General features: G+C 52.7%; 1 protein-coding gene across 1 annotated transcript; it reads left to right on the forward strand.

Moving 5' to 3' along the window:
• The first annotated feature begins 1,514 nt into the window (after positions 1 to 1,514).
• LOC135988310 (cytochrome P450 26B1) lies at positions 1,515 to 21,813 on the forward strand. The gene is made up of 6 exons (XM_065634193.1): positions 1,515 to 1,718; positions 3,872 to 4,096; positions 17,174 to 17,449; positions 18,974 to 19,129; positions 19,823 to 20,104; positions 21,421 to 21,813. The coding sequence occupies exons 1-6, from the start codon at positions 1,515 to 1,517 to the stop codon at positions 21,811 to 21,813; spliced, it is 1,536 nt and encodes a 511-aa protein (XP_065490265.1).
• The last annotated feature ends 1,697 nt before the right edge of the window (positions 21,814 to 23,510 follow it).

Here is a 23,510-nt window from a genome sequence, read left to right on the forward strand (position 1 = left end):
AAGATTATCTGGGCAGGGGGTGATTTGGGGCAGGCGAGTGATTTGAGGAGCAGGATGATTTGAGGCAGGGGAGTAATTTGAGGAAGGGATTGATTTGGGGCGGGGGGATTATTTGAGGAGGGGGAAGATTATCTGGGCGGGGGGAGCGACTTGGGGCAGGCGAGCTATTTGAGGAGCGGGATGATTTGGGGCGGGGGGAGGAGTAATTTGAGGAAGGGAGTGGTGATTTGCGGCGGGGTGATGTTTGGTGGCGGTGGAATGATTTGAGGAGGGGGAGATCACGTCGGGGCTGGGGGGACTCAAATCATCCCGGGGCTGGGGCCGCCGGGGCTGAGCCGCGTTGTCTTTCCGCAGGGCCGAAGGTTCGGACGGCGGCGGTAGAGAAGAAGAAGGAGGAGGAGGAGGAGGAGGAGGAGGATGAGGCCGAGGAGCGCGGCGTGACCGTGCGGCGGGCGGCGGGCCAGGGCTCGCACGCTCCGCCGGGCTGGACCCGCCCCCCCCGGAGCCCTCTGAAGTGAGAGGGTGGGTGGGTGTGCGGGGGGGGAGCAGCCGTTTGGCGGCCAGCCCAGCCCCGGCTTCCCCGCCTCTATATAAACACACATGGGCTTATTTTTTTTTTTTTTTTTTTTTTTCTCTCTCTCCTCTCTCGACTTCCAACTCAACATTGAAAGAGAGGGGCTATACCCAGCAGCCCTGCCTCCCTCTCTTTAACAGAAAAATCTGGTGAAAAATCTGGGGCTAACAAACAACCGGCATAGAGATATATATTTATAGAGATATATTTATATATATATATATAGACAGAGATATAACCTGATCCGTCTCGCTCCGTGTGTATAGATACATATATATAGAGCTATTTAATTCTTCCATCTCTCCAGGTCGTGGCTGAATTATTTTACGATTTTTAAATATTTTTGAAAATCTCGCTCCTTTTTTTTTTTCTTTAATTTTTTTTTCCACCTTCTGGTGTGTGTGGCTTTGCCTTGAAAGCGAGGGAGAGCCAGAGCATCTGCATTTGGACTTTTTGGGGTCTTTTTTTTTTTTTTCGCTCCGGGGTTTTTCTTTTTATTTTTTTTTCTTGCGTTTTTGGCTACTCATTTTCCCTCACCCCTTTCTTTTGGGGTCTTTCTTGGTTGTCTTTTTTTTTTTTTCTCCCCCCCCCTCTTTTGTGTCGTGCGTGTTATTTATTTTTTTTTTTCGCCTGTGTCACTCTGTCAAGTTTATTCCAAACAAGAAAAAAGTTTTCAAAGAGGGGCAGAGGACAAACTGCTTTTTGCCCCTTTTAATTTTTTTTTTTCTCCCTTTTTTTTCCTGTTGTTTTTCTAACCTGCCAGCGGAGAAGGGGGCAAGCCCGGCCCCCCCAAACCCACCCCCCAAGGACCCCCCAGGCAGCCTTTAGCGTGCGCTCCGCAATCGCCTCTTTCCGTGCGTGCGTGTGTGTGGGTGCGAGTTGTGGTGCCTGTCAAAGGGCTGTTTCTCTCCCCACCCTCCTCCTCCTCCTTCTTCCAAATATGCTTTTTGCAAGTTTTGATCTCGTCTCGGCACTGGCTACCCTCGCCGCGTGCCTGGTGTCACTGACTTTGCTGCTGGCCGTGTCCCAACAGCTGTGGCAGCTCCGCTGGGCTGCCACCCGCGACAAAACCTGCAAGCTACCAATCCCTAAAGGCTCTATGGGATTCCCTTTAATCGGAGAAACCTTCCACTGGCTCCTGCAGGTAAGGAGGATTCCCTTCCCTCCCTGGAAGATGGGCTGGGACCGGCTTTTTTTTTTCTTTTAAAGGACTTTTTTTTTTTTTTTTTTTTCCTCCAGGGCTTTTTTTTTTTTTTTCTCTTAGGGCTTTCCTTCTTCTTCTTCTTCTCCTTCTTCTTCTCCTTCTTCTTCTTCTCCTCCTTTTTCTTCATCTTTTTTTCCCCCCTTTCGATTGCATCATGCGGGTTCCCGGTGACCTGGGGAGGTAACTGGGGCCAGGGGCTCGGTGGCTACCGGGGGGGAACGAAGGGAGCCCGGCCCGGTTGGGCTCGTCCCGGAGCGGCCGCCGCGCTGCGCTCCCCGGCGGGACTCTGCGGATTTCCCCCGGCGAGGGGTGCTCGGTGCCGGGGAGAGAGCTCGGGGTCTCCCCCAAGCTGCCAAAAATCTTATTTTCTCCCCTCCCCAGCCTAAATCCTTGGGGGGGAAAAAAAAAATAATGGTAAAACTGGGGGTGGGAGGTAGCCCGGGGGCGAGGGTGGATGTCACCGGGCACGGCGCGGGGGCTTCCCGGGTCGTGTCCCCCCCAGCTCCGTGCAACGGGCCCCGGTCGCTTCCCCGGGGTTGCTCCCGTCGGGTTCGCAACCCGCCCGGCTCGGGTCCGATCTTGGGGGAAGCCCGCGGAGGTAATCGGTAGATTAACCCGGGATTAACCTCGCTAAATGCTGTTCACAGCGGTGAGCGGAGCGGGATCCCCTCGGACCGCGTTGCGAGAGGGTGACTGCCAAAAAAAAAAAAAAAAAAGAGGAAAAAAAAAAAAAAAAGATTAAAAAAGGGGGAGAGGATGCGGCCGAGGGGTGCCGAGCTGCGGGCTGGGCTGGGGGCACCCCGGGGACTCGCAGCATCCCGGGAGGGAACTCCCGAGGAAAATTAGCCCGAGGGTTTCCCACTCCCTCCCTCCTCCCCTCCCTCCCAGGGGCAAAAAAAATAAAAATAACAATAAGCAAACGGGAGCTTGGCGACGATGCTCCCGCCGGCGAAAAGGTCACGTTTCATTGACGGGCCCGCCGGGCAGCCCCGTCCCGGCTGCGGTGTCCCCCGGTTCCCCCCCCTTTGCCCTCCCCGCCACCGGGGAAGCCCCGACGTGGGAGCCCGGGAGCGGCAGCCCCGCTCCCGCCAGCGGCGCCGAAGGGGTTAACCGCACGCTCTCAATAGGGCTTTATTTTTTAAAGAAATTTATCAGATTTTTACGGGGGGACCAGAAAAGGGTTTCTCGCTTTTCCACAGGCTCCGTCCAAACAGAGTCCAGGGCTAAAAATACAAAATTTTGTATAAATTGGACTCCATTCGAAACTTCTCCCGCATAAAGGTCCTCTTTGTGCTGCCCTGGAAATGGTGTACAAATAACTCTTTATTAATGCCACAAAAAGGACTTTAATTATATTTACGCAGATCAAGAAACAGGGTCACCTGAACATCTGAAATTCACAACCGCGCTTTTGTTTCAAAATAAACACACGCACTCACAACCCAGCACCGGGGCGCGGAGCTGCAGCGCTCGCAGCTATTCTCCCCGCTCGGGATGGTTTTTTCTTTTTCTTTCCTTTTTTTTGGGGTGTGGGGGACGACGGGACACCGTCCCGCCCCCTTCCCCCGCGGCTCCATCCGCCTTTTCGCCGACAAAAGCCCCCGGAGCATGTGGGAAAGTTATTAAACCCTCTCAAAAAATCTGGAGATTTACTTAGGCAAATTGCAGCCTTTCGAGTAAATTCAGCCTGAGCGAAAAAAAAAAAAAAAAAAAAAAAGACAGAAAGGGGGGGAAAAAAAAAGTTTAAAAGTGCCAGGGGAGGTAAAGGTAGAAGGAAGAGGAGGAGGAAGGGGGGCGGAGGGCACCGACCACCGCCGGGGGGGGCAGGAGGAGCGGGCGGCAGCGCCGGGCGCCCCGTCGGTGGGAGCCGGGCTGTGCGCGGGTGGGATGTCGCCGTTACCCCGTTCTCCCCCATTTCTGTCCCCCCAGCCCAGTCGCCCCCAAACCTGCAGGCGCGGCTCCCTCCCCGCTCCCCACGCTGCTCCGCGGGGATCCCCGCAGTTGCTGCGGCTGCGCGGGTGCGGAGAGGCCGTGCGGTAACACCGCCCCCCACCCGTGTTTCCCCCCCTCCGCTCTCCCCACAACCCCCGCAGGGCTCCTGCTTCCAATCTTCGCGGCGGGAGAAGTACGGGAACGTTTTCAAGACGCACTTGCTGGGGCGGCCGCTGGTGCGGGTGACGGGGGCGGAAAACGTGCGGAAGATCTTGATGGGGGAGCATCACCTGGTGAGCACCGAGTGGCCCCGCAGCACCCGCATGTTGCTGGGGCCCAACACCGTGGCCAATTCCATCGGCGACATCCACCGCCACAAGAGGAAGGTGAGGTTCCCACGCGAGACGTGGGGAGGGGGCGCGCGTGGGGTGAGGATCCCCTTCTCCCCCTTCTCTTCCTCCCTTTCTCTTCTTCCCCCTTTCCCGCTCCTCCCTTCTCCTCCTCCTCCTCTCCCCGCGGACCCCACTGTGCGTGGGAGGTCCCGCGTGTTCCCCCCCCCCCCCTCCGTGTCCGCGCTTGATGCCTTTGAGGAATTTAAAAGGGCGATGGGGAGGAGAGAGTGTGAGCGGGGAGGGGTGGGGGTCACGCGTGGGGCTGTCCCGCGTGTTGCTGCTGAGGATGGAGATGTTGTCCCTTTACTCCCTCTCATCACCAGTCCCACCACGCAACCGGTGTCACGCGTGGCGGGGGCTGCTGTGAGCTGAAAAGCAAGTGCGGTCCCGGAGGGCTCTTAAAAGGGCGATGTGAACGGAGGCGGGGGGCACAGCGCAGTGTGGGGCGGAGGGGAGGGGGGAACCCCCCCCAACAGTTCCAGGCTCTGCCAAAAGATGTGGGGAGACCCCTCCAAGTTTGTGCTTGTTGGGGGGGTGGTCTCATGGCACTAAGCGTTAACTGGGGTGCTAATGGGGGTCTTGGGATGAAGCGTGGGAGGGGACCGAGGTGGCTGGGGGGGGCTGAGACACCTCCTGGGGCCTTGCTTGGCATCACCCGCTCGGTGGTCCTGGGGTCAGACCCCCTTGCAGGTCCCAAGTGCAGAGCACCCTGGTTTGGGGGGAGGCGTCGAGCCAAAGCAGGTGAGGGGGGTCAGCCTCGTGTCCCCCCCATCAGCGAAGGTGGTGCTAAAGGTGACGCCCTGGCGTGGTGGCATGGGTGATGCATTTCAGATCCTGTCCTCCACAGGACAGGCTCTTTTCCAGCTTGAGGGGGGTGGCAGGCAGTGGATTTGGGGTGAAGGGAACGTGTCCACCCCCCTCTCTGGGGTGCAAGGGCCAGCACGGTACCCAGCACCCAGCTGCCCCAGTCCCTGCCTTTAGGCAAGGTCCACTCCTTTCTCTGCTCGAGCAGGATTTCCTATTTTTGGCGTATATATTTCTATAAAATCCCTACCAGACCAATTCGCTCGCTCTTTTCTCCCGGGGGAGAAGACGAGAAAACAAACACCCCATGATACCCATTAATCACATTTCTTAACGCGCTGGCGGCTGGTACTTGAGCGACACCACAAGAAACGCGGTGTCAATCCCTCCTCGAGACCTGGGCAAACTCAGTGTTTGCAATTACACTTCTCTTTGCTCGGGCTACTTCTTTTTTTTCCTTAAGGAGGGGGGTATTTTTTTCAGCCTTGGTGTCAAAGAGAAAGGGTGATAGTTCATGGGGCTCCCCCCATCATGGACCACAATTTGCAGCAGGAGATGAGCAGGGAAACGGGGAGCAATGCTCTTTCCTCCCGCAGTGGAAGGCAGCAGCTTTGGCTCCTATTTATTTCCTATTAAGGGAGGTTTTAGCAGCAGCAGTTGTTGATTCGCAGGTGCCCCTATGCTCCTTCACTGCTTTTTTTATCACGTGCACAGCATGATAATTTTTTGCTCCTGGAAAGTGGGGTAGCTGAAGGCCTTTGGTTGCGATCACCTTAATAAAACTGCAGAATTCAGCCCTCAGGAGCAGACGCCAGGGGAGGCGAGGAGATCGTGGGTTATGGGAACGGGGTCATGGAAAAGGGAGGCCTGACCTCTGTGGTATCCTGATGGACTTGGAATTTGTACCACAGCCCAGATGGGGAATGCTGGCACTAGCGAGGAGCAATTCCAGAGCCTCTCTCCCTTGATGTTTATACCGAATGTTCTCAATTTTGCATTTTTTTCGGAATTTTCTGAGCCCGAAGGCTGCTCTGGATCTCCGTTCTCCTCCTCAAAACCTTTTTACCTTCCTGATTTTTGGCATCAACGCATGAACCCAAGCTGGCAAAGATCCTAATTCCAGCTTAAGGGATGGCTAAAGCCTCCTGAGAACAGGTACTCCGGCAAAACGCTGTCCCGGGATGACCCTTGTCAGCCCTGCCTGCTCCTACTCGCACACCTTCCCTCTGCTTGGAGCCCTGGCGTACCCAAGACCTTCCCCCGCATCAGCAGGATGGGGGATGCTCCACTACCTAATTAATTTTAAGCTTTCTCTTTCAGCAACACGGGGTTGGGTACACTGCGTTCAGCTGGTTCCCTTCCCTTTGAAAATGGGAGGATATTCTGTATTCTGATTCTTTCACTTGGTCTCCTCTTAATTACTGTAATCGTGGGGCTGAGCATCTCATGTATCACGCACCCCCGGGTGCTCCCCGAGCCTGGCAGCTGCTTAAATCTCCTTCTCCCCTGCGCAAAACCATCCCTCTCCCTGCACCCAGTGCGCTGCGCACACGGAGATAAGGCAAACCTGCTTCTAACGGGAAGAAAACAGATCATTTTGTTCTTGGCGAGATTGCGATGACCAGATTAAGGCTTTTTCCAGACCAGGTGCCTTCTAGCGGCAGAAATCGCTGGCGTCTTTTGAGGCTCCGAGCTTTTGTTGCTCTTAAATGGGGTTGACTTTTAACTCTCCCCATCCTGCTGCTGAGACTCTGAGAGGTCTGAGGTGGAAGCACTAGATTTAAGATATAAACTTGCTGCTTCTACGTAGAAACTTTCTTCTTAGGTACCTGGTCTGTACCTTCCTCTCGACCCGCCGGGGAACCGAGCAAAGAACATGTCGGCAGAAGACCACATTTTTCACAGATTTTGCCAACTGTCACAGCAAGGATGCTGGCATTTATAGAAAAATATTTCAAAAATCAAAGCAGTCTGAAAGCTCCCTGCAGAAGAGCAGGAGTATTTCCTGGAAAATCTTTTAGATTGTCATTAGTTCACTTTAAGGCATTGTGAAGCTTTCTGGAGTGGTAGCTCCATCCAGCTCTTAAATTCTGTTTTTCAACCCATCTCTGAGCTTGAACCTTCAATTTTTCTTAAGTGGTTTCTCCTTCTCTGGTGTTGCTAGAAATTGTGCATGAGGTATAATTTCTCATGAAGCTGCTTGTGGTGTTGGGTGTTAGACAACACGAGGAAAGGTGGAGTGTGAAACCCCACGTTCTCACCCTCTGCTGCAACTCCAACCACTGGGGTCATCTCCAGCTCTGGTTCCACCAACCCTTAGGTGGTCACCACCTGCAATAAGTCCTTGTCATCTTTCTATAAACCAGTGGAGTTACACTTATTTCCAGCAGCACTGTCAGCGAATCTTTCATCTTTCCTTGGCAATTGAGCCGTGGTCTCTTGGTGGGACAGATTGCCACTGGAGATGTGAAGACAAGCTCTAGCAAAGAGCTTTAAACCCAGCATGTTCTTGCATGATGTTTTTGGTAGCTTGCCATTGAAATCGGCAGTTTTGCTGGCCATGTGTTGTGAATATTTCCAAAGAGATTTAGCTCTTCAATTTAACTTCAAGATCAGCGAACTGCAGCTGTCGCTGCTGGATCTGCTGTAGGACACTTTGCCCATGATGGTGGTGGGATCAGAGCTGGGCTGGACAAGTCAGTCTCTGGAGCTCTTCTCTCAGGTTTGCTGCTTCCCTATCTCAGCTCCTTTTCAGGATCCTGTACAAGATTCAATATCCCTTTCCATAAAGCAGATGATTATCCTCATCTCCATCTCAGAGGCTTTAATCCCATAGGAGTTGATAAAGGACCCCAAGGTGCACGTGTGAAAGGTTCTCAGGAAGAACAAAGCCATGTTAACAAGCCAGTAGCTACAGCAGCTCTCTGCTTTCCCATCCTATGTTTATTAAATCTCCCCTGCAGGAAGCTGTCAACGTTAATTTAAATTGGAGAAAGCTTCCTCCTTTTGGGAAATGAACTTTCCAGTTATTAGAGAGGGGGTCTCTCGGTATAAAGTCAAATTTGCCCAGGGGTGTCACAGCTGGTGGGGTGGAACAGAGGATGGGAGCAAGGGCTGGGAGTGGGGCTTGTGTGCGTCAGGGGTATCACTTTATTACAGATATCATCAGCGTTGGCTCTGTCCTTGGCCCGAGATGAAGCTGGTTGATAAGAACAATTTACAAGTAGTAAACAAAAGCAACCTAAAACTCCTCAACCTCCCTCCTGAGATAAATATCTACTGAGAGGCTGTTACTGCTGTTGGGTCACAGAGTTTATGTTGATGTCGGAGAAGGATCTGGGTGACCCGTGCTGCAGCTCGTTCGTCCGCGGTGGCATTTTTGTCTCAAAATCACCTTGCAGGTTACTGACAGGAGCAGCCACATTGCTTTCACATCTGGCTGAGCACGGGCATGTCTTTGCTCTGTGTTTTTGGTGACAGATCCTTGCCCCTCCCCATCACCTGAAGGATGCACAGCGTCCCTTGGGGTCAGACGTGACATGTCCCAAGTGAGGGGAGAACCTGTAACTGTAAATGGGTTGGCTGGGAATGGTGCCTGGCTGAGGATGCTCCTTGCTCCACACTCCAGCGCTCTCCCCATCCTGCTCCTGTTTTGGTGGCACAGCTGTGGCTCTGCCGTAGCCTGTCCCAGCCTGGTGTCAGTCTCTCCTTCCAAGGAATAAGCAATAGGATGAGAGGACAAGAGGAAATGATCTCAAGTTGTGCCAGGGAGGTTTAGGTTGGATATTAGGAAGAATTTCTTACTGGAAAGGGCTGTCGGGCACTGGAACAGGCTGCCCAGGGCAGTGCCGGAGTCACCATCCCTGGAGGGGTTGGACAGACGGAGATGAGGTTCTCAGGACATGGGGCAGTGCCAGGGCTGGGGAACGGTTGGACTCGATGATCTTGAGGGTCTCTTCCACCCAAAATGATTCGTTGATTCTACGATTCAATCCGTTTCACATCTCAGTCTAGATCTGCCCTTTTAGACATCTTCATTTCCCATTTTTACCTGTGAAACCCCAGTGCAATCAGTGCAGGCACTCCAGATTTACCGCCTCTGTCTTTTGTAATCGTCAGTCCCTGGGTCAATAACAAGCTTTAACAAAGGCAAAGCAAATCTGCTCTTAGGCATGGCTCAGGTTTTATGGGATGTAAGGAAGTTGAAGTTCAGCAAACAGAGAGGGAGGGACTCCTGTGAGGGACCCCAGCATCTCAGCGGAGAAGGAAATGGGAATTGGAAGTGGCCAGGACTCACAGCCTTTAGATTTTAGGTCGAGACTAAGCAGTGCCTGGGGCCAGGAAGGAGTTTCCCTGTGCAGGATCGGCACTGATGTGCTCCGAAGGAAGGTGGGACTCAGACTTTCCTCGGAAGCATCCAGCCTTGGCAGGAGAATGCTGGACTTGCCGGTCCCGTGCTCTGTTCCAGCAGAGTAATCCCAAAATAGGCACGGCTGGCTTAAAAAAAGGAAAAGAAAGAATAAAATAAAAGCAGTTCGTGGGCTGGGTAGACATCCTAGACCCGGAGACTTGAGGAGGAAGCAGACAGTGGTGCGGAGAAATGGCCTGTTTTGTCTCACTGTCCAAAACTACATCATTCATTAACACACCACAATTAATGTTCTGCCTCGGAGGCATACAAGTGTTGAGCTTATTAGCACCAAGTAGAAAGGTCTGAGGCTTTAATATAGTTTGCAAGAGGATTAAGAACACAAAAGGGGCCATAAATTTACAACCAAATATAAACCAGCTGCTGTGGGCTGGACTGGGGGGGGAGGGAGAGAAGGAGGGAGATGGGGGAGAGGGGTGGGAAGAGGAGGGAGGGATGGGAGGCAGCGGGAATGTACCTTTTGCACTACAAAACCCCTCATCTGAGTTGTTAAGAGGGGTTTTTTTAGGTTTTTCTTTGCTTGTTTATTCTTGCATTTCCACCCAACCCCGCCACCCTCCTCCATGTGAGTTGTGAATGCCACAGTGGAAAGGAAACCATCCCCTTCCATCCGAGCTTCTCCCCCTGCCAAATCGTATCCACTCCAGCCCCATCTCAGCGTGTCTGTGTCGGGCTGCTGCCCTGTGAGCTTTAACCCACGAGCAAAAACCGCTGGAGCTGGAGGAAAGGTTTTCATTGATGGAGGAGGGCTCCCGCTCGCGGTCTTGGGGAAGAATTTGTCAGCTAGGTTGGCTCATTGACTTTAGACCAAGTAGCGCTGTCATCTGCAGTGGTGTAAATCCAGAGTAATTCCAATGGATTAAAAAAAAAAAAATAAGCAAAGCGCAGGTACTTTTGGCTGAAAGACAAATTTAGTGCGTTTCTCATAGCAGCTTTCACCCCAAAATGCCCTGCAAGCTCAGACCCTGCTTTGAGAATCATAGATTCACAGAAGGGTTTGGGTTGAAGGGCCCTCCCCAGCTCCCCCAGTGCCCCCCTGCCATGAGCAGGGACATCTGCACCAGCTCAGGTTGCTCAGAGCCCCGTCCAGCCTGGCCTGGGATGTCTCCAGGGATGGTTCAGCCACCACCTCTCTGGCCAACCTGGGCCAGGCTCTCACCACCCTCAGGGACAACAATTCCTTCCTCATGTCCAGCCTGAATCTCCCTCCTTTAGTTTCAAACCATCACCCCTTGTCCTATCGCAACAGGCCCTGCTCAACAGTCCATCCTTCCAAGCAGATCGAGCAACCTGCTACGTTGTGGTTTGTAATACCCCTCTGGGAATCGAGTGCTTTTTTCAGATTAATGATGCTCTCTGTTACTTCTCAGGTGGCACTTTTACCACTAAATGTATCTTTGTCATCCAACTTGCTCTTCACCTTCCTTCTCCTTAATTTTGTAGGGTGGCCTTGGGTCATCTCAGCTTAGTTTAAAGCCCAGCAGAGGCCTCATTGATAGCCACATGTTGATAAGCAACCATCACATGTTGATGGTGCTCATCCCCATATAATGTGTGAAGGTCTTGAAGACCTTACTCAGGATTTTGGTAGCAGAGCTGCTGGAGAAACGACTTTTCCAAGTGTCTTCTGCTATTTGTGCTAAGAGACCATGCGTGCTGAGAAAGGTGTATTTATTCCACCTTTGGGATGGAGAGGACTGCACCATGGGGTGGCTGTTTCCCTCTCATCCCCTCTGTGAGTGTGGCCACCCGTTGTGCTCTGCTCCACTCCCAGCTGGTGGCACATTTGACAGGACTCGAGACTAGGTGCTTGGGTGGAAGAGCACTTGAGGCTGGTTTCTTTGCCAAGTCTGGCTTTGTCTCTAGGAGAACCTGTGCTCTAGGTTACTTAAAGAGGGTCCCTTCCCTTTGGTCCCCTCTCTATGCTCCAAGAAGGTGCAGGGGGTCAGCAAAAAGAGGGCTTTCCTCCTAATATTTTTGCTCCATCGGCTCCACAGTGGTGGACAGGGCACTGTCCCTGCTGCCTGGGCAAGATACTTTCCTCCTCTTTAGCTCTGGGTAAACTCTCATCTCCGCACCACAGGTCTGGGATTTAGTATGTGGTCCAAAACTAAACAGGGGAGCCCATCCCAGCTCAAACTGGTGCTCTGACGCTGACGAATGGCTGCTCTGACCATGAGTTTGCAGGATGCTCCTTCTCCACGGCTCCAGCCAAACACACCAGCCAGAGGCAGCAAGTGGTGCCCTCTTGGACACCTTCTTGGGCAGCAGATCTCACCTTTCTAATCCCTTCTGGCTGGACACAGCTCCCATTTCTCTGCTACACTGTCCATTGACATGATACCTTCTTTCTCTTTCCCTGTGTTTGCTTATTCCCTCCTCGAAGAGCAATGACAACATGTAAGGTGAATTTTACTCTCCTCAAATGCACCGGTTCCTCATGAATAAATGAGGAGAGGACACTTGGAGCAGCACTTCAGACGTGGTGTAGGGACACAGGTGCTGAAGAACCGCAGCCTGTTTAGGTATCTCTGTAAAATGGGCTAAGAAACCTAAATTGCTGAACATAGCTGCTTGCATTTTGCTGGTACTGGCGTTGTGTGGGGTTTTTTGAGACATGAGGCAGTTTTGCAGAGACGGGTGCTGAGACAAATGTAGGATGTCCTGCTTGTTCCCTACTCTCCCCCCAGCTTTTGCATCACAGGTCCCTTAACCTCGCAGCCTGTTAAAGGGTTTTGGATTGACAATGAAGTCTCTGATGCCATATAGAGGGTTTGCAGAAGAGCTGCTTGGACATAAAGATTTTTGAGCTGTGGGAAAATGGAGTGCTTTGGCTTGTTTTTTTTCTGAACTTGAGCAGAACTATGAAATGATAGAGTTTCTCACAAACCTGGATACTAAAAAATCCTAAAAAATAGGGATGTGGTCAACTCTGAAAGATATATGATCATCACAACGTGGCCCAAGGATGCTGAAATGATATTTTCATTTTTTTAGCCTTTTTTTTTTTTTTGGTGAATCATTCAAATTTCAGTGAAACTGCCTTTTGCAAAGGAGTCTCTCCCACTCAATTTCTTTTCTTCAGCTGGGCCGAGTTTGGAGACTCCCTCTACTGTAACCAGGCTCCCTTTGGAGACGGGTTGCAGCATTTATGGGGCTCTTGCATTTCTCCCTGGGAGAGGTCACTGCCTTCATCTCCCCCAAGACATCCCCACTCCTCACCTGCACTCTTCACACAGCGCTTTGCTTCGATGTGCAAACCCAGCGTTGCTCATTTTGGGTGGTCAGGAGCTGAAACTCTTGGTTTTCCCCCCTCAATGGATTCCTCCCATGATGGAGCACAGCAAGAGACCTTGGAGTGTTCCTCCTGCTTCGTTTTCCAATTACAGCATGGGGAGAAAAGGGATCAGCTCTTTGCTCTGTGAAATAGATGGCAGAGTCTCAGGGCAGCGGTGGGGTTTCTTTGGAGGTCCTCTCCTCTTTGCGGTGCCTTTCGTAAGTCTTCACCACTTTTTTTTTTGCTGTGTTTCCCCTTTACTCATGCTCCCGGTGCCGGGACAGCCTCTTGCCTTCTCATCCTGCTCCAAAAATATCATGGTTTTACAAGCCCACTGGACCACGACAGTGAGGTCCACGTCTGATGCTGGAGAGAGGCAGACATCCGTTATAATGTGGTGACAGGACAGGGTCGGGACAAACGCCACCTGGCCTTTGAAGTGTCGGAAGAAATAGTCTGTCTCCAGGTTGAGACGCTGCTTTGGATGCTTCCTGACACATCCTGCCGGCCAAGATGCCGGCGGGTGCCAGATTGGTTCGTGAAAACGTCTCCACGCTAATTGCGCCTTCGTTTGGTCAGGCCAGCAGCTCTGGCTGGTGTAGGCTGGATAAGACGCAGGTGTCTGATCCCAAAATGTAAGCTCTCCTCCTGGAGCAGAGGAAGGAAAAGCTCTATTCCTTCTTTGCCATGCTGATGTGCTGGGCGTGAGCATGGTCAGCAGAAGGCAGGGGCTGAAGCTTCTGCTTGGCATGGGGAGGTTTGGCCAGCACTAAGGAGGGGTAATTAATGAAAAGCATCATCCCTGCTAACTCCTTTCCACCCCAGCCACATAACAAAGCCTTTGCTACACATGAAAATGCTGTGGGTTGAAGCTCAGGGCTCTTCACTTGAATGTCCTCTTCTCTTTGGTAGGGTTTAAGGATGGGGCTGGAGTATTCTCCATCTGGGACCAGGGGCAGTTCACTGTCACACAGAGCTAGACCTCTCCGGGAGATCCTGGAGCTGAGACACTGGGGAGGAATTTTCTGCCTTAGGAAAACCATAAATCTTTAAATATCCTGTTTCCAGTAGGAGATGGACTCAGAAGTTTCCAGCCAGGCTCGCTGGGTGGTGGTGTCTCCCTCGGCATGGGGTGAGCCTGTGTGTGTCAATGAATGCCCCCAGACAGAGAAAATGCCCAGACTTGGGTCTTTTGGGACATATCAAAATATGAAAAAAAAAAAAAGGGGGGGGGGCTCTTTCCAGCATCCCTGAAAAGTCCTGGTGCTGCCACCGAGGCCACTGGCCAGACCCCCACCACGGCTGGGCTATTGCATCTCAGTTTTAGCAAAGCCAAGTACCCCCTTAGAGCTGATTTTGCCTCCTGGCAGCTCTGGAGCACCATTTTTTGCCCCGATTCTCCTTGGCTTTGCCTACTTGTGCTCCGGTAAGCGGCCAAGACGTTCGGCTCAGGCTTCACTAGAGGGCGCAGGAATTTTAGGCTAGAAACTGCGCGGAGGTTTGTCGGGGAAAGTTGGCTGCCTTTTCCTCCTTTTTAATCAACTGGAAAGATGCAGGGTTGAACTGGAGGTGACTGGAAGGGGATCCAGACATCTGGGATTAGGCGGCGTGGAGCGCAGCGGCGGCGAGAGGACGGGACGGTGCAGCGTGGCCGGGGCTGGCGACGTTGGCCGAGCCCGTGGCCGGGAGCTGCAGGTTCCAGCAGATGTGGGGTGCAGCCGGCTGGGGCTGGAGGAGCCTGGGAGCAAAAGGACAGCCCAAAAAAAGAGCAAAAAAAAAAAAAAAAAAAAAAGAAAAAAATAATCCCCCCCAGCTCTGCTTTTTTCAGGCTGGGCAGGTGCTGTGTTGTCCTCTGTAGGGGCTCAGTCTTGTCTTCCTGAGGGTCCCCTCCTCTGTGCCTGACACTCTCTGGGACGGGGACTCTCCTCTTCAAAGTCTGACTTGGTCCGTGGGGTGTTGGTCTCTCCCCAGGCTGGTTCCCTGCATCACCGCAGCAGTTTTGCACAGCGAGACCAGAGGCATTTCTTGAGCTGCTGTACTTTTTTGCAAGGTGCATGGGGGGGGTCCCCGAGATGTTGGGCAGAGCTAGGGGAGGACGGGGTCTGCCCCACAACAGGAGCCTCAGGGGCCACCTCCATCGGGACAGTGGCTCCAAGCAGGGCTTCAGCCTTGTCCCCTCATCGGCTCTGCTTTCAGCTGGGGAAACTGAGTCACGGGAAGCGTTTGGGGAGAGAAGGGGGATTCAGTGGGAGCCTCTGTCCTTATCCCACACCCCGCAGTGTGGATGAAGGGCAGACGCCAGCCGGATGGGGACACATCGGTGTCCCTTTGCCATCCCCACTCGGGAAGTCCTGTCCCATCCCTCGTGGCTGCCAGTTCTGCTGCTCATGGCCACCAGGAACCGGCCCTTTCCCAGCTCCCTTCCTACCTTCCCCAGGCAGCCGCGGGGCTCAGCTTTAGCACCTCCAGCTTTTCTTTTCGGAGCAGCTGCTTTTTCACCCTCCCCCGCCCAGGCAGGTCTGCCTGAGCATCGCTGCCCTTTCCAGGCTTAAAAATAGCTCGTGACACCCGGAGAAGCGGCAGAAAGCAGCAGCCGCGCCGTCTCGCGCTCTCGCCGTGATCTCTCCGTGGCCCCACTGTTTGTTCATTCATTCCCTTGCTCCGTTCATTCATGCCTCTGCTCCGTGTAACCATCCGGGGAAGGCTGTCTGTCTGCAGGCAGATCTGTCCGTCGGTCCGCTTGCATTTTTTCTCTTCCATCCCGTTTGCATGTTGGTATTTCATAGGGAGCCTCTGAGCTCTGCTCCACCGCGTCTTGTGTGATGAGTTTGACTCGGGGCTCAGCTCGTTATGAAGTGGTTGTTGTCGAGCCTCCTGCCCGGGGCTGCGAGGGGACAGAAATGTTATTTCACCAAACAAACTCCCAGCGAACGATGTGCATTAGCAATGAGGGGTCGCAGCCAGGAAAATGTTACCTTTCCCTTTGAGTGCTGACTGCGGAGGAAATTCTCACATTTACAGCTCCAGCGAGTCCGGCGCTCATGGAAAGAGGGGCTGGCTTTGATTTTTCTCTTCTTGGTTTGATAACTTTGCAGCCCCCCCAGTGTGCATTGAGCTCCCCCCGGGAACCGACCACCACTGGAGGCTGCGCAGCCTTGCAGTTCCCTCCTTGGGAGCCTGTTTTAATTTGATTTTCCCGGAGGCCTGGCATGTGGCACTGCATGTGTGCGTGCTGCCCTGTGCGTATAGGTTAATAAAAAATAAACAAACAGCACTTTTTTTTTTTTTTTTTTTTTTTCTTCTCCTCGGGTGCAGGCTGGGAGGGATGTGGCGGGGATGCCGAATGAAAGCGTGTGCTGTGGGCTGCGCCGGGGAGGGCGGCAGGGACATTCCTGGCATTGCTGAGCTCCTCGTGCAACGCGCGCGGGACCCGGCCCAAATTGGAGTAAGGAGCCGTTAACATCGGGGACCTGGGGAGGCCCACTCCCACACACTGTTTACTCACCGAGCTTAAATTAATACTGTCTGCTGACATCAGGTTTTTCTTCCTTTTTTTTTCTTTTTTTCTGGTTTCCCAAGGAAATGAGCCGTGCGCGATCGCAGCCTCTGCGTACGTGTGCGCCGCTCTTCCCCACTTGAACCCCTAAGTTCAGCCAGGATTCACAGGGATCCTTAATGCCTCAAAATAATTATTTGACTAATTTTTTTTTTACATGTGTTGAGAAAGGGTACTGGGTAGGTGGGAGAAACTGCCAGTGCTTTCCACTGAGAGAAAAGCTTGCCTGTGTCTGTGTGCACAACCATAGTGTTAGACACTAGAGAATCATAGAACCATAGAATAATTTGGGTGGGAAGGGACATTCAAATCTCCCCCAGTGCCCCCCTGCCATGAGCAGGGACATCTGCACCAGCTCAGGTTGCTCAGAGCCCCGTCCAGCCTGGCCTGGGATGTCTCCAGGGATGGTTCAGCCACCACCTCTCTGGCCAACCTGGGCCAGGCTCTCACCACCCTCAGGGCCAACAATTCCTTCCTCATGTCCAGCCTGAATCTCCCTCCTTTAGTTTAAAACCATCACCCCTTGTCCTATCACAACAGGCCCTGCTCAAAAGTCCGTCCCCATCTTTCTGATCGGCCCCTTTTAAGTACTAAAAGGCCACAATCCCCACAGAAGAGATGCATTAGAAGCATCCAAATTCTGGGATGAATGTGACTGGGAGCCATGAGACACGGAGCTGTGGGAAAGCCGATTCCATCTGTCCTGCTGTGCGCGGGACGTGGCGTTACCTCCTGTCTCTGGTTTGCACCATGTTACTGCCCATCACTTGTGATGGGTGCGGTAGGGATCAGCCTGGGGGGATCTGTCAGCTGATATTTCTCCATCCACCCGTTTTGGCGACTATTTTAGAAATTGGTGGTGCTGGATGATGAATTCCGGATGATAATGAGTCTTCTGCTAGGTGAACCTGTGATGTCGATTTTTATGGACAAGCTGGCTACTAGAGAAGGCAAAGAGAAGGATGTTTGGGCTGTGTAGAAATCTCTGCTCGCTCTCTTTTGTAGGTTTTCTCCAAAATCTTCAGCCACGAGGCACTGGAGAGCTATCTCCCCAAGATCCAGCTGGTGATCAAAGACACCCTTCGGGCCTGGAGCAGCAACCCTGAGTCCATCAACGTCTACCACGAGGCCCAGAAGCTCACCTTCCGCATGGCCATCCGTGTCCTGCTGGGCTTCCGCATCCCTGACGAGGAGCTCAACCGCCTCTTCGAGGTCTACCAGCAGTTCGTGGAGAATGTCTTCTCCTTGCCCGTGGATCTGCCCTTCAGCGGCTACAGGAGGGTAAGAGATTTGGGATGAGTCCTCCACCAGCTGATAACACCAAATTATTGGGATTAATGGGGCAGTGTTCTTGGAGGGATGTTTTCTCACCCTCTGACCTCTAGAAGCAGGTCCATTTTTGGGCTACAAAGTCCTGTTTTGGTAGAGCGGAAAGGGAGATCCATTCACAGGTTTTTAGAGTGCAAGGGACTGTGCGGTTCAATGCAAGAGAGAACATGGTCAGGATTTGCTCAGATTTAATGGGTAATTTTTTCTCACTTGTGACTGGCAGTTTTGCTCTATTCTCTTGTTTGTGGGACCCTTCTTCTGTTATTTCCCACCTGTCCCCAGGGTGAAACACATCAGTGGACTTTCTAATTCTATGAACTGTTTTAATTTTTTCATGAATGATGCAAAATGAAAACACAGAAAAATCATAGACAGAAGATTGTATTCTTTTAATGGAGAATTTTGGTAATAGAAATATGAGGTTTTAAAATTCATTTTTATGATTATTGCTGCAAATATTTTTATTGTTATTTGACTGCATGAATGAGCCCAATCATTTGCGACCCCGATGCGTTTGCAGCAGCAGGTTATCCCTGTGCAGCTGCACTTAGATAGGAATTGCTTTACTGAGACCAGGTGATAAAATTGCTTGGGAAACCCATTACGCTCCTGGGAAGAGGGTCCTTTCAGATGAATTGACTTTCCTTTGAGAGACAATTTTCCCAGGGACTGCCATACATCCCAGGGTGAGCCAGAGGCCTGTGAACTGGTGCAGTACTGGGGCTCCCACATCAGACCTATCATTTGCACGTAGGTGCTGATTACTCTTGCCTGTAATCTCGCCTGCTCGGGGCTTTGCTCCTCCTGCCCAGGGAACAAATTCAGCATCTCTATTCTTCTCTTTGAGCACCTGCAATTGCAGTTGTATTACTTGGACATGTTGTCCTGAGCACGTCTCCAGCTCCTGGGGATGCTGGGCTGGGGATGGTGGTGATAGAAGAGAATCATAGAAACATTTTGATTGGAAAAGACCCTCCAGATCATTGAGTCCAACTTAACATTGCCAAGGCCACCACTGCCCCATGTCCTGAGAACCTCATCTCCGTCTGTCCAGCCCCTGCAGGGATGGTGACTCCAGCACTGCCCTGGGCAGCCTGTTCCAATGCCCCACAGCCCTTTGGGGAAGAAATTGTTCCCCAGGTCCAACCTCAACCTCCCCTGGCGCAACTCGAGGCCGTTTCCTCTGGTCCTGGCGCTTGTTCCTGGGGAGCAGAGCCCGACCCCCCCTGGCTCCAAGCTCCTTTCAGGCAGGTCAGAGATCAGAAGGTCTCCCCTCAGCTCCTGTTCTCCAGCTGAACCCCCAGCTCCCTCAGCCGCTCCCATCACACTTGTGCTCCAGCCCCTTCACCAGCTCTGTTGAATAGAATAGAAGAATAGAATACTTCAGTTCTAAGGGATGTACGATGATCATATAGTCCAACTGCTAGTCCAACTAATGTTGTGTCCTGTGTGGTCTGATGGCTTCCTGCTCCACAGGGCATCCGGGCACGTGAGACACTGCAGAAGGGGCTGGAGAAAGCCATCCAGGAGAAACTGCAGAACACGCAGGGCAAGGACTATGCTGACGCACTGGACATCCTGATAGAGAGCGGCAAAGAGCATGGGAAGGAGCTCACCATGCAGGAGCTGAAGGTAAAAGTCTTCCCCATAGTCACCTTGTCCTTGTTGTGCTCAGGGTAGAGGCTTCTCAAAGAGCAAAGAGTGAGCTGGTGTAAGGAGGATTTCTTGGGGAAGACCTGAGATGGTCAGTGAGAGCTCAGAGACCACAATGTGTTGTTGGAGCTGCAGGTGAATCCTGGTCTGGTGGGTTATGGTGCCAACAAGCCAGTTGCTTTCCTACCGGCCATATTTATTTGCAGACCATGCTCAGTCCTTTCTGAAAAGCATTTCTAGGGAATACCAAAAGACCATGCAAGTTTGTTGAAGCTTTCAGACTTGACCATCTTCACCCCTTGACCCCATCCAGTTTTGTGGTGCCTTCTTTGTAGGGAAAGTGAGTCCTCAGTGGGCTGTTATCTGCAGCAGGGTCGTGGCATAATTTGTCCTTCAAGTGCTATCAAGAGACATCCCTGGGTTTTTTTTCCTGCCTGTCTGGCCCTCAGCATCCTCCAAGGCTTTGTGGGAGGCTCCCACTGGTGGATGTCCAAGATCTCTGCCTGCACAAGGAGAGAGACCTTGCAGTTAGACATGACCAGCCTGGAGAGCTGTTGGGGAAAAAAATGTCCCATGGCAGCCTGCATGCCTGTCCCTTGATGTGACATGGCTGCTGGCCTGTCTGTCTTTCCATCCCTTGTGCCTTACCCTGGTTTCACTCTTGTCTCTCAGGACGGCACCCTGGAGCTCATCTTTGCTGCCTACGCCACCACGGCCAGTGCCAGCACCTCTCTGATCATGCAGCTCCTCAAACACCCCCGGGTCCTGGAGAAGCTGCGGGAGGAGCTGCGCAGCAAAGGCATCCTCCACAACGGCTGCATCTGTGAGGGCTCCCTCCGGCTCGACAACATCAGCAGCCTCCACTACCTGGACTGTGTCATCAAGGAGGTGCTTCGCCTCTTCACCCCCATCTCTGGAGGGTACCGGACAGTGCTGCAAACCTTCGAGCTGGACGTGAGTATGGCTGTCTCCTTGGGGTGCAATTGTACCGTGAGCTCCCCATAACAGCCTTCTGCATCTTGTTGCAAAGCTTGCTTGAGCCTGGCTTAGATGAGAACTCAGGGAGGACAGATTAGGTCCTCATGATGACAGGAAGTGGACTTGCTCTGGATTGAGAAGAGGGTGATGGAACGGGGTTGTTTAGCCTGGAGAAGAGAAGGCTCTGGGGAGACCTTATTGTGGCCTCTCCGTACTTAAAAGGAACCTATAAGAAAGATGGGGACAGACTTTTCAGCAGGGCCTGTTGCGATAGGACAAGGGGTGATGGTTTGAAACTAAAGGAGGGAGATTCAGGCTGGACATGAGGAAGGAATTGTTGGCCCTGAGGGTGGTGAGAGCCTGGCCCAGGTTGGCCAGAGAGGTGGTGGCTGAACCATCCCTGGAGACATCCCAGGCCAGGCTGGACGGGGCTCTGAGCAACCTGAGCTGGTGCAGATGTCCCTGCTCATGGCAGGGGGGGCACTGGGGGAGCTGGGAACGTCCCTTCCCACCCAAACTATCCTGTGATTCTATGGTTCTATCTGGCCCATGGCAGGGAAGGGACACGCTCGGGCTGTCAGAGAGGAGACAGGCGTGATGCATCAAAGAGCAACTTGTGACAATATTTGACGCCAAAAACTGAAGTGGGGTGTGACAAGGGAAGGGTTTACTGCAAAGGCATCTCCAGACTGCCAGATGACAGGCAGATTACTCACCGCAATGGCTGGAATTTCCTACTAGCAAAACAAAATCTTGAGACCTGGCTTGTCGCTGTAAATCCTCCTAATGTAATGATTTGAGTCGGAAACCTTTTAAAGTGCTCAGGGGATGATAAATCCACCTCGTTTCTCATCGCCCAGGCCCTGACATGTGCGTTGGGCGTGTGGGGCTGACAGATGGTGGGATGAGCAAAGCCATGGGATGCTCTGGGGAGGGCTGGACGGTGCATGGGAGCAAGAAAAGCTGCTCCCCTTTGCTCAGTGGCAGCTGAGCACCACGGGGTTCCGGGTAGGCGACTCCTGCCAGCGACCGCAAAGCAAATAAACAGCAACAGATCATCCGACGGGTCCTTGGGATAGAGGCAGGAACAAGCCCAGGATTCCCATCTCCCAGCCCTTCGCGCTGCACTCTCTGGTTTTCTTTTAAATCTGTGTTACGCTTGATTAATAATCTCAAAGAAAATGGGAAAAAAACCAGACAAAGCAAAATTGCTTTATCTTGTTCTCCCTCTCCCTTTGCAGTAGGGTTGACTCGCTCTGGTTTTCTCTCCACCCCTTCCCCCTTGTCTGCAGGGTTTCCAAATCCCCAAAGGCTGGAGCGTGATGTACAGCATCAGGGACACCCACGACACTGCCCCTGTCTTCAAGGACGTGGACGTCTTTGACCCCGACCGCTTCGGGCAAGGGCGAAGCGAAGACAAGGACGGCAGGTTCCACTACCTCCCCTTCGGAGGAGGCGTACGGACCTGTCTGGGCAAGCACCTGGCCAAGCTCTTCCTCAAGGCGCTGGCCATTGAGTTGGCCAGCACCAGCCGCTTCGAGCTGGCCACCAGGACTTTCCCCAAAATCACCCTGGTGCCTGTGGTCCACCCGGTCGATGGACTCAAGGTCAAATTTTTCGGACTGGATTCCAACCAGAATGAGATCCTGACGGGGACAGACGCCATGCTGGGGGCGACGGTGTAGAGCCCACCGTGGTGGCACCAGGGACGGGTGGCCGGGGGACGGAGGGGTGGGGTGGGGGCAAGGGGACGAACAGAAGGGGAGGAGAGAAGGGCGAGACGTTTCTCCACGACGCTCGCTTCACAGAGCCTCCGGGTCGGGACTGCTTTCTCCACCGCTGAAGCTGCCAAAACCATTTTGCTCTTCCCAAGGGGGCGTGGAGAAGGTTGGGGTGTCATCGAGCATCTTGTTTGGTTCGGAAGAAGGAAGAGTCGCAAAACCCGAGTAGAGCTGGGATGTCTGACCATACACAGTATCTAAATATTATAAATATATATATATATAAAAATATCTATAAAACACTTCTGCTGTGAGGAGGAGTGCTGCAAAGGCCTGACTGCGGGAAAGGTTTTGGAAATCAGCTGGCGATCAGAGGTCTGGTGTCCCAGGGCGGCTCTCGGGTGGCCTCTGATCTTCTTTTTTTTAACAGTGTTAAATTAGATGGTGATAACAGTGTTTTGTTTTCATTTTTTTTTTTTTTTTTCCGTTTGCTTGTGTTTTTTGTTTTGGGGCGTTGGAGGCTTTCCTTCGCGAGGGGGAGACGAGGGATGCCCGTTCCCGTCCCCAATCCCACTGGGGCAGGGGTAGCTGGGGAAGGGGGAGCTGCCATTTCATCTCCGCTGCGGGACCCAAAAACCCTGTGGTGTCTTGTCTGGGGCCGAATGCATGGTGAGCCATCCCGCTGAGGTCTCGGACGACTGCATATTAGCATTTTGCAAAATGCATTTGGGGCTCTGTGGGAGGTGCCGGGGGGGGTGTCCTTTTTTTCTCCTCGTTGAGTTTCCTACTGCTGCTACACGGCCTGTGTGCATCCATTCCCCCCACCCCGCAGCCCCTCGCCAGCCCCTTCCCTGTGCAGAGGCACTGTTTTGGGGGCATTTTGGTGCCTTTGCTCTCCCTCAAGGTGCAGGCACCAGCCTCCCAACCACATGGCACCGCCGACTCACCACGGCTCTGCGAGTACCAGGGCACTGCGCAAACCCCCCCCAGCTCAGAGCTGGTTATTTCGGTGCGTCCTCTTCCATGGGAGGCGTTTGCATTAAAGGTGATCTCTCTAAATAAGCCAACATACGCATTGTTTGTCTCGTGTTTGGGTTTTCTTTGGCGATGGGAGAGCTCGGCAGGAAGGAGAGAGAGCGGCAAGTTGTCCGCCCTGTCCCACCGCTGAGCTACTCAAAGCTTCTTCGGCACAAGCAAGCGGCCACCAAGGTATCTTGCATTTGATTTGCTGGGTGGGTTGATTTTATTTTATTTTATTTTATTTTTTTGCATGCAAGAGGTTTCTGGGTTGAGTGTGAGATGGGTGGGTTGTGTTGAAAGCTGACATAGCCTTGCACGTAGGTGCAGAGCAAAACCTCCCCAGGTGTTTCGTTCAGACCAGAGCCAAGCACCAGGCTGGGGAATCCCTCTCTGACTTGAGGCATCTCCACCCAGCCTCTCCTCTCCCACCTCCTGCCCTCCAAGGTGCAAAGAACTACACAAGGACCATAGGTGAGACTTCTTCTAACCATGATGGGCAAAGACCTTGTGCTTGGGTGGGCAGCTTGGCTCTCAGCTTTAAAGGTGTCCAGATAAGTCAAGAGGGGTTGAAATGAGAAAGGCGAAGGGGCAGGTGTGGCTTGCCAGGTTGCTTTGCAGGTTGTGCTTTTGACGAGTTGGTG

The sequence above is a fragment of the Caloenas nicobarica genome, chromosome 4, assembly GCF_036013445.1.
Source record: "Caloenas nicobarica isolate bCalNic1 chromosome 4, bCalNic1.hap1, whole genome shotgun sequence".
NCBI classification, from domain to species: domain Eukaryota; kingdom Metazoa; phylum Chordata; class Aves; order Columbiformes; family Columbidae; genus Caloenas; species Caloenas nicobarica.